At 43.1% G+C, this 11,094-nt stretch overlaps 1 protein-coding gene across 1 annotated transcript; it reads left to right on the plus strand.

Moving 5' to 3' along the window:
- Nucleotides 1-4,594: 4,594 nt before the first annotated feature.
- On the plus strand, nucleotides 4,595-8,102 carry ankrd33aa (ankyrin repeat domain 33Aa; the record flags this gene model as incomplete). The annotated part of the gene is made up of 4 exons (XM_080534593.1): nucleotides 4,595-4,852; nucleotides 4,994-5,123; nucleotides 5,208-5,348; nucleotides 7,270-8,102. The coding sequence occupies 4 exons, from the start codon at nucleotides 4,595-4,597 to the stop codon at nucleotides 8,100-8,102; spliced, it is 1,362 nt and encodes a 453-aa protein (XP_080390719.1).
- Nucleotides 8,103-11,094: the final 2,992 nt, after the last annotated feature.

An 11,094-nucleotide genomic window follows, 5' to 3' on the forward strand; every position in this document is an offset into this window, starting at 1 on the left:
GCCTGCACTGTTTTATGTATTTTATTGAATGTTTCTGTTTTCTGTATTGAATGTTTTCTGCCCTAACTGAGCTGTTTGACAACAAAATTTCCCCATTGGGGACAATAAAGGTTTTCAATCAATCAAGTCCTTCCTACCAGACTCAACCTCTCTATTTGGTTTCCCTCCACTCAGGTTCCTCATTGCTTGCACCACACCACAGAACAGGTTACAGAAACACTTTCACATATCTTGAATGGCTGTTATGTTTACAAAGGAATGTATATAGCACGTCATGACAGAATTGTGAGCCTAATAGTAAAGGACATATCACTCCACTTCCCAGTTACAGTGAAAATGTATACACATGCTTGTGTCAATGCATCCATGTTCAATTTCTGTAATGACCAATGTCACTTTTCACAGTTGTCTGCTAACACACCAGATGTTGTTGTTGTTAATGAAGAGTCCAGAGAGGTGTCTGTATTAGAGGTAGCATGCACCTTTGATATAAGCCTAGAGGAAGCCTTCATGACTAAGGTCATGAAATACCAGCAGCTTGTAGACACCATCTCAGAGCTAGGCTATAGGTGTACGCTATTAGTCTTTATATTTGGCAGTCTTGGACATGTGCACAGATTGGTTGTCAGAGGACTACGTCTACTGGGAATGTCCAAGGGAGAAGCAAAAAGGCTCAGCAAGTATTGCTCTGTCTCTGCGATTATTGGCAGCCGCCAAATATGGCGGAGACGGTGTTACTTGTACCCGTGAGTCTTGTCCTGTTGTATGTGAAAGACATTGTCCATGTCTGTTTGTGAATGCATCCCATCTGTGCCTTCAGTATTTGTGTCCTTGTATACTTGTTTCTATGTGGACAGAAATAAATGATTAAAATGTGTGTGTGTGTTAGCTAATTGTCCTCATGAGCAAGGAGGAGTGGTGGGAGGCACAGGTAGCCTACCTTGGTAATAGCTTATGTGCAGAGGCTTTTTTTTGTAAGAGCACTTGGTTCCCAGTGCTCTAACATTGCTAATTTGGGAACCGAGAGGGAAGCATCTCATATGTGCCTGTTCGGTAAATCATCTCAGGCTAATTTAAGTAAAAAGAAAACATACCATACTGTGTGTGTGTGTGTGTGTGTGTGTGTGTGTGTGTGTGTGTGTGTGTGTGTGCGTGCGTGCCTGCGTGCGTGCGTGCGTGCGTGCGTGCGTGCGTGTGCGCCTGCGCCTGTGCACGTGTGTGTGTGTGTGTCTGTCTGTCTGTGAAGGGGTGGGTATGAGAAAACATTATTTTACACAGCAACATAAACAATTGGTCCACCGAGGCCATGGGGATTTCAGTGGTCCTGCTGCCTTGGCAGTAACAGGAGGGTTAGTTTGTTGTCCCTCAAATGGATTTCCTTGGGAAGACAGGCTCCAGACTGTGTCACTGCTTCACAGACAGACTGACAGGGATTATCCAGCCACAAGCATGGGGTCCATTCCACTACAACAGATTGAGTGTGTTATTGTGTGTAATCATGTGTGATTACATCAAAAGACTAATCTTGGGCTAATACAGACAGGCTGGCTCTAATACAACAGAAGGAGAGAGATGGAGACCGATAGACATGGAGAGCAGGGGCAGAGTGATAAGAGAAGTAGAGAGAGAGAGAGAGACTTCTCAGAGCCACAGACTGCCAGCCAGGAGAGCAAAACTGGCAGCTGCTGTTTCTGCTTCTTAATCCACAAATCTCCTGTAATCGGGATGAGAGGTAGGGATGCTACCTGTCTTAAGACAGCGTCTATGTTGGGACCTGGGCGGATTGCGGGGCAAGTGGAACGGCCTGTGTGGCCAAGCAACAGAATGGAGGGAGGGGGCAAGCATGAGCAGGGCTCTGCTGAAGAGGACTCAGCCAGTCCCCTCTAAGATCCTAGAGGAAGAGGAAAGGATCCACTACCAGAGGGGATGCTTTAATCACCCTGGGGTGAGAGAGAGAGAGAGAAAGAGGGAGGGAAGAGAAGAGAAGAGTATGCTCCCTCCTGGACAGACCCTAGTTTTATGGTAAGCCACGGTACAGTATGTGTGTGAGTTCGGAGAAACAAGGTAAAGCTTGGTCAAATGTGTTTTTTCTGCAGAAGTTGTGTTGTGTTGACCAATTGTAGTGCAATGTTTCCTAGCAGGAGGATATTATTGTAGAAGGAGAGTTGAAGACAGAAGGGTGTGTTAGGAATTGTTGGAATAACAACAGAGGAATGAAAACAAAAGATTGTGGGATTAAATAGTCAAGCATTTCCCATCTGGGTTTAACATGATCCTACTGAAAGGATGCTTTTAGCCAAATGAGTTGGGGCATGCAGATAGTTAGTAACGAGTGCTAAGCTTAACTAATTATTTGTTAAGTGATTGTGTTGCTGGCCATGTAGTGTAGTGTGTTGACGAGAGAGGGGCTGGTGCTGTTGTGGAATGCGGGGCCAAGGCAGCAGGAGCCGTGACATCCTCATGGCCTCGGTGGACAGATTGTTTATGTTGCTGTGTAAGAGAATGTTTTCTCATACACCCACCCCTTCATAGACACACACACACACACACACACACACACACACACACACACACACTCACATACACATAGTCACACTCTCACACACACACACACACACACACACACACACACACACTGACTCTTATTGTCAGCCTGCAACAACAACAGAGTAGCACAACTGGGACCATCAAGGATTACTAAATATAGCCAGTCCTAGGAGCAAAATAGCCATTGTTTTTTTGTTTTGTTTTTTTTTAAATCTGAGCAAAGTAACAGTGTCAATGGTTTGAGAGTGCTTGTTTTACACAACTTGACAAGTTAGCTGAATGACCGTGTTGCCAAGACAGCAATGTTACTCTTACACGTTCCGAGGGACAATGTACTGAATGTACTGAAATGGTGGGCTCTGTATTTCACTCAATCTGAAACTCACAGATTGTCAGTAACACCTTCTGTCTGTTCCTCAAGAATCTGTAATAATCTGTTCATCAATATCACAACACGTGATTGTTTTGCTTGAATATTCCATGTAATGACCATCTCAATGCGTCAGCACATACCTGTCATCAGGTCCTCAGAGAAAGAGAAAAGTATCTATTTTCTGAGTGAGGACAATTGTTTTTCCAGGAGCCAGGCTGGTTGGTATCCCAGCAGTACAGTATAGTACACTACATGACTACGGTGAAACTGTGGTGACAGATGCTGCAGCCAGGCTGGCTTCCAAGTGACAGCTGCACCATATTCCCTGCCTCTACCCAGGGAACCCAGAGGAACTATATTCCTATTTCATAGACATAACTTTTGCAAAATTCCCTGCTCCAGAAGACTCACTCATCTGCGTTGAGTAGGAGTTGACCATATTCATGTTTTATAATTGCCATTTGGGGTAAATGTGTATAATGTGTTGGGAACACTTATTTTAATGCATACAACATATACTGTATTTTCTACCTAACTGGCCTCCAGGCCTCCAGATAACACATCTGACACAGTGGAATTCTCGGGCCATGAGCCAGTTACCAAACTGAGGCACGTTGCACAATGAGGCACAGGCAGGAGGGTTATTTCTGCCAGGAGGCTCAGATGACCTATTCTTGTCAGTCACACCTGGGCTCTCCCTCTCCTCGTACCTGCTTTGAGGTGAGGTTGCGCCTCCTCTTTACAACCCCATCCGCAAGGACCAGGCTCTCTACAGTCAACTCAGACCTGAGGGTCAATCAATCATTTTGATAATAAAATTCCTCAGAGCATACCAAATTGGATGTCAGTTAAAGCTAAGAGTATTTTTCTTTTTTTTCTTTTCTTCTCTTATTTTTTCTTTCTTTTCTGTGTAACAATATAGTTGGAAAACTGGTGGAGGCAGGGGAGACTGGTGTAGGACAGGCGCACTGGAATGCACTGAATGGAATAAGGAATGACACCAAACAGACATTTGACACCGTTTCTCACTCCAAGCTATTTTTGGCAAATGAAATCAGAAATACATTTTCAACAAAAAATAAGAAAATATGGAAGAAATAAATGTAAAAATCATTATAACAATAGACATAAGCAAATGCTTTGACTTAAGGTCAAATATATGGAAAAGCGTCTAAGAAAACATATAGCAGAAAAACGTATTTTAATTTGTTTAGAAAAGCAGTCAACTAATGAAAACTTATATATTTATTTTTTAGGTTTGGCTTCTGTAAATTTAAGAATCATTGCCCTGTCTCGAGTCATTCTGTGATTTCTTCCTAATTTCCCTTTTGTAGAACCAATTTCAGTTGTAATTGTTAGAAGTAGTCCTTGTGCATTGGTTTATTAAACTTTGTTATCAAGGGTGTTTGTTTGGCATATGTGTGAAAGCGAAAATGTTTGTCTCAGCATCATTCTGTTACTGTGTCTTGTTATATTCACTATTTAAGACAAGGTGCAAAGTGGTACCAAGCAAATATCCCCCCTACAGGTTTGTCATATATCAGTAATTTTGTAAGAGCTCTTTGATGTGAATGTAACAATGTTTGTGTGTTCCTCCAGGTAGCATCCTGGATGCATTCAGGGTCCAGGGGTCCTCTCCAGCGGGTGTAATCCCTGGCTGCAGGGGGTCCAGCGATGGCTCATGCACGGGACGACCCCCAACTGGGCTCTGGCCCCTCTGACGTCTCTGAGTTTTCTGAGAATGACTCAGACTCAGGCAGCGTGTTCTCAGAGGACTCTGTGTTCCCATACTATGAGAGGGAGGAGAAGGTCGGGGGAACCACCTCCACATTGTACCAGGCATGCGCCAGGAACGAGGTCTACAACCTCCGTAGGGTCCTTGAGAGGGGCGTCATCAAGGATGAGGTCATGGAGCTGGACATCAACGGCAGGGTAAGACTGTGTACTTCTCTCTGGAGGTCCTCACTAACTCCCACCATCATCAAAACCTTATGGCTGCAGATACATACATGATGTATACATTGAGACCTATAAAATGACCATGTCTTGTGTTTCTACTCTGTTCCATGGCAGACCGGCCTGATGCTGGCCGTCTCCAGAGGTTATGTGGACATCGTCTATGGGCTACACACATGTCCACTGATAGACATCAATCACCAGGACAACGAAGGGAACACAGCACTCATGATAGCTGCCCAGGCCGGTACGTAAGCACCTGCTGCATGGCCTGTGCAAGGTACAAGGGTTTATCACAATCTTCCTAACAACAACCCCTCTATCCGCCCAGGGTTCAACACCATTGTAAACTACATCTTGAACTACTACCCTGCCGTGGACATTGAGGTCAGGGACGTCCGCGGCTTCACAGCCCTCATCAAGGCAGCCATGCAAGGCCGCGAGGACTGTGTGTCTGCTCTCCTCATGCATGGTATGTACACTGTAAAAAAAACAACTACGCTTTATTCAGTAGAGTTAGTATTCTGAATTGTTCAGACAGGAACATTTAAATGACTATGAGTGAACGTAAAAATGTACATCAGAGGAATGGAATGGACCCCAATAAGTTCTAAACATACAATTGTGAATAAACTGAAATTGCAATTCGTTGTTGGCACATCTGGTTCGTTGGTATAACAGCAGCGCATGCGCACAAGGCAGCTCAGACCTCAACGCATTTTTTTTGATTGGCCGCTTGGCCACAACTGATTTGCATATTAGCGGCCCCAAAGGATTCTGGGCCCAATTGATGTGAGTTTTGTGGGTCACATCGTGACTGTGTTGTACAGGGGAAAGTATCGGGTAGTTCCAAGTTCATGGGGTTGAGTCAAAGTACAGCCATGTCTTCAAAAGTCTGACTGTCAATATTCCAATGGCGGTTGCATGATTACATTGTGTGCGAGTCCAATAAATATCCACGCTACTTTGCAAATCAGGGCCCGGATTCACAAAAGTGTTCTTAAGATATTTCTTAGTTGGAACAGCAAACTCAAAATTCTTAGTGCATAAGGTTGCCTTGATTTTTTTAATATTCTCAACTATTCTTTTTTTAGAGTGTACCAACAGTACCTGACTCTCCCAACTGACACTTTCCCAGCTGCTCTCAGATCAGTAATGACTGTACTTTGGTGACTACAGTATAATGAGTGTGGCCCTGTATGGCATCAGATTAGTACAGTGTTCGACAGTCAACAATGCCCCAGGTAATGTTTCTAACCACCCAATCATTGTATAAAGCTTGCTTAAGTTCACACTTGCTAGCTCTCAAGTTTAGTTTGCATACCCAACAGTGCCTGTGAGCACTCAATATAGTTTATGTACTAGCATGGCTTATTCTCTGCTCGCTCGCCAGTTTATGTCCACTCGATGAGCAAGTTTCTTGCTCGACAGCAACATCTCATGCCTCTTGACATTTGGCACTAATCTGATGGCATAGCCCTGTATGAGAAATGATAAGGTAAATGTATAACACACGCAGTCTGTTACAGGGGCCAAGTCTGTTAAGTGATACCAAAAGTTATACCACAGGCATGGTGGTGGAAGACGATGACCTGGAACTGTGTTTAAGGGGAAAATCTAAGAACATTTTCTCTTCTGATCTTCAGGCTAATCTGGTCCTCCTCTGGGTTAGTCTAGGGGGGATTAACCTGGGGTGGATTTACGAGGCTTTATTTAGGATGGCTAAAAATTCCACTATCTATTACTGGTTCATTTAATTGAAGGGTAACAATCATGTCACACTGATACCTATTCTTATACACAATCACAACAGTAGTATGGTATATTTGTTGGTAGGTCTATTAGATATCCATGGCGTTCATTGGACTCAATGGATTGCTGAGACGTCTCTGAAATAGACACTATGAAGATTATCTATCCAATATCGATTTTAACTAAACAATTAAGACAAAGGCTAGCTCCACCTCCCTGAATCTGGTGCCAAGACTGAAGGCCATCATTGTCTCTATTTGAGTCTTTAGTCTAGACACTAAATGACAGTTTTACATCACAGCTGTAATGTGGTCCTTTTTATCTCGTCTTTCTCCCTCCACATTTTAAGTCCCATTTCTGGCTTCTTGGTGGGGCAATTTTGTTGAATTTATTTACAAGCTTTGGCATCCATCCATATTTTATGAAAATCAGAAAATCTAATTGTGGCCAGTTTCCCTAATTTGTTTCTTTAAAAAAACAACAGGAAGGATGGGTGAGTGAGAAGAGGGATGACATGCAGCATAGGTCAATGGCCGGATCCGAACCAGGGACCCTGCAATTATATGGCATGCGCCTTAGTAAGCTATGCCATGCTGGCATCCCGCCTCATTTGTTTCTGTCTCCTCCCTCTCCTTGTCTAGGTGCAGATATAAACGTGGTAGACTCGACTCGGGGGAAAGGCATTAAGGACTGGGCCCTGAAGACAGGTCGCTATGAGATCTTGCGTATGCTGCATTACCTCAATGTCCAACCCATTGCCGAGCAGTTCTGTGAAAGCTACGTCTGCGAGTGGCCCGAGCTGAAGGGGCGGGTGGCCAAGGCCACAGCCCGCAAAAGTGCAGGCCAGAAGTTCACCCGGTGCCTGAAGGACAGCCTCACCGTTAACTTCCCTCGTGACCCCCAGGACAATGGGGTCATGGACCACATGGTGCGCATGACCACGGGGATCTGCAGCCCCCTTGTGGTAACTGGCTGTCGTCCACTCTGCCCCTCCAGCCCCCCCGAGATCGGGAAGCGCCGCTTGTCTGTAATGGAGCTGATGGAGAAACACACCAGTAAGGATCTGGAGGAGAGCTCGGTGTGCCACAGCAATGGCTCCATCTGTTCAGCTACTCCATTGTTGGTGTCATCCTCCTCTGTATCTCTGACTTCCCGTTGTATCAAGTGGAGGGACATCTTGATCTCCATGGCCTCCGATGGCATGAGGAATATCCTGCCACGTAGAATAGTATACAGGAACTCAGTCTTCCCCTCAGGCTGCATCCCTAAGATCCAGGTGACAAGGTCTGCCGACCCCACACCCAAGAAGGAGAAGAAGACGATGAAGAACCACAAGGGCTACCTGGAGCCGCCTCTCTGGAAGTACAAGGAGGCCAAGGTGGAGAAGAAGAACGTAAAAAAGAGGATAGAGGAGGAGAAGATTGAACAAGAAAAGAAAGACAAGAAAGCTAAGAAGAAAGCCACCAAGTACTGACTGGCAACTGTGTAAAGAAGTCTGCCACAGAGTAAGAGAACCCTTCAATGGCCTCCTCTGTCATCTTTTTTCTCCATTGTACCCACTGTGATGATGTCATATACTGTAAGAGGAATAACTGCTCCCCTGTGGCGGCCCCTGAGGTCATCTGGAGTCCCAGTTGCAGCACTGCAGTGAGGCCACCAATAACGTGTGGAAAAAAAGGTTTTTGTGTGTGTTTTATGGACAGTCTATTGTTTTCCCCCTGGTAGGGACATAGAGTAGGGAATGAGACGGCCTGGACATTCCTAGACTTGTTATCACGTATCTTCCAGAGTCTTTAAAAAGCTAAACAAGGTTTTTTGATGTTAACTTATTTGACTTTGGAGATTGTTGTCATTTGATGCATTCCTTGATTTCCTTGGTTTGACCTTGTTTCAACTTCCCTGTGAAGGTTATGGAGATGTATTATGTTGGGAGAGTTCAGACATATTGAAATGGTCTATCAAAGGCTAAACAAAACATCATTATTGTGGCACAAAATGTATGTCTAAAACAAGTTATCAATCTCTACATTAAATCTCATTGTGACAAATGTTATTTGACAACACTGTGAAGGGACCAAAGTCATAACTAAGAAAATATCTTATATTATGGGTTCACTTACCTGAGAATATGGAAATGTATTGGGGAGGATTGGAAAACATTTTAGAGCCTTGTCAGCTTACCACAACTCCAGTGAGGGCTGTACATTTAGGAAATTGACATTCTATACACTCCAATCAGCGGTCTCCCGAAATAAGGGATTTTTTACCTATAACCAGTTTCTTTTCACATGTAGACCAACTGTTTTTTTTATTTTTATCAAGGGTTGTAATATCAGGGATTACCTCAGTTTTGATGAGGCTCAGGTTCTAAAGGACTGGCAACAAGTGACTTATTGCATTACACAAGCCTGCTTAGTTAAGTTTTACTGGGTATGCTGAATATTCTGTATTTAACACCAAATCAGTATGGTTGTTGATCCCCCAAAAAAGTGTGATTGTTGCCACAGCCATGTGACTGATGGTCTTTTTCCCCCCTGCACTGTGTATAACTCTGAGCTTGTTAACTTAGGCTATAATGGGCACAGCAAAAGCGTAAGAAATGGGATGATGTCACTAATCCTCTAAACACCTTGTAGTGTTTTAGCCCTGGGGTCAGAGAACACCCCCATACCTCTGACATGCGTCATTAGGATGACAAAATATAGAATAAATAAAGACTACTTTGTACTTTTTAATTGTGAATAAGGGTATTTAAAATGTTCCGAAAGCATTTAGTAACTTTCCCTTGACTTTAAAATCTTAGTATCTATACAGTAGACCATATTAAAATGGTTATGGAATAAGAATGAAACTAAAGAGCGCCAAAACTGCACATATTAGGAAACCACTCAACAACTGTTCATATCAGTAGATCAATCTGCTATGATAAACCTACTGAAATTAGGGATGCATCAAAATGAAAATTCTTGGTAGAAGCCGAAACCAAAATTAAGGAAACACTTGGCCGAATGACGAATACCGAATACCGAGTGCATACCGGCAGTTTTATATTTATTTTGCCAATTATTATACCATTGCATAAGTTAAATAAATATAGCTTTTTATTCATGCTTGTATGCTTATTCATGTCAAATGTAAAATGATCATTATCAAAATTACATGTTTGAAATTGTATATACTTTATGTTACGTAATATTTCCTCATTTCATGAAAGATGTCAAATGTGACACCAGCTGGTGAAAGGGGGAACAAGTCGGCAACCATCAAAATGTTCCGACGGAATGTTCAACGTTGTTGAAAATCACATCACACACATCGCTAGTTAAGCCTCTCAGCCTTCTCACTGCTACCTAGTTAATTATAACACCACATTACATTGTTAGCAGGCTCACAAAACAAGCTGTGTTAGTTGACTAGCGAGTGTGTCATTGATTGTCAACAACAGTGAAATGTATTTACATTTTTCTAAATTAAAGTCAGAACATTAAATCTGCTGCCGGCTTGTTCCCCTTTCACCAGCAGCTGTCACATAATACTGTGATCCCATCAGTTTCCAGTGATCGCTTAGCTCACGCTTTTATTTTCAAGTTGCGAAGACTAAAACAGAAGTCTTAAGCCCCTTTCACACATAGTACCCTGAAAATTACATGGAATCCCAACCCAGGTCCGCCAGTGATTTTCGCCGTTCACACATGAACTAAATGAGTGAAGATTACCGGGTTGTGTCTTTTCACACATGTCAATGGCATTCCCGGGTTTGCACGAGCTACTTGAATCACGCATTCAACTGGATACAGAACTGGAACGTAGTAGACCACCTGAATTCGAACAAGACAGGTGCGTAAAACTGCCATATACCATATATATATGCCATATATCATACCTCAGTTTTATATCTATTTATCATCATATTTGTCACATTAATTTAACAGCGAGTCAACTCATATGCTTACCATCGCCAACTAAAGCACTTCATTACTGTTGATATAAACACACTATACTAGTCCAAAAGCACAGTATGGGAGAACTTGGTGATGGTAAGCATAATATGAGTTAACTCAATTAGACAATAAACAGACGGAACAGCGCAGCGCGGCGGCCTTAGTAAACACAGTTGAAGCAAGGGAGTGACTGGAAGTGCCACTGATGCGCACTGCATAAACATATCACAAATGTGCATTTCATAAGTAATCTAGCTAAGTAAGTAAGCTAGCTAACTATGGTTGAAAATGAAGTAGTATCCAGTTGTGGAATTATATTTGGTAGCAATATTCGAGGTCTGGGGCAGTTCTTATGCGCTCTGTGCTGCGGGCTCTCTCCCTGCTGACTGCACGATGCAGGACAGCTGTGGGAGGAGATGGTGTGTGTGCTCCGTAATGTGTCTATATCACAAAATGTACATTTGATAAGTAAGTAAACTAGCTAAGTAAGTAATCTAGCTAACTATGATTGGAAAAATGAAGTAG

Source organism: Nansenia antarctica, assembly GCF_963989245.1.
Source record: "Nansenia antarctica genome assembly, chromosome: 6".
Classification (NCBI taxonomy): Eukaryota; Metazoa; Chordata; class Actinopteri; order Argentiniformes; family Microstomatidae; genus Nansenia; species Nansenia antarctica.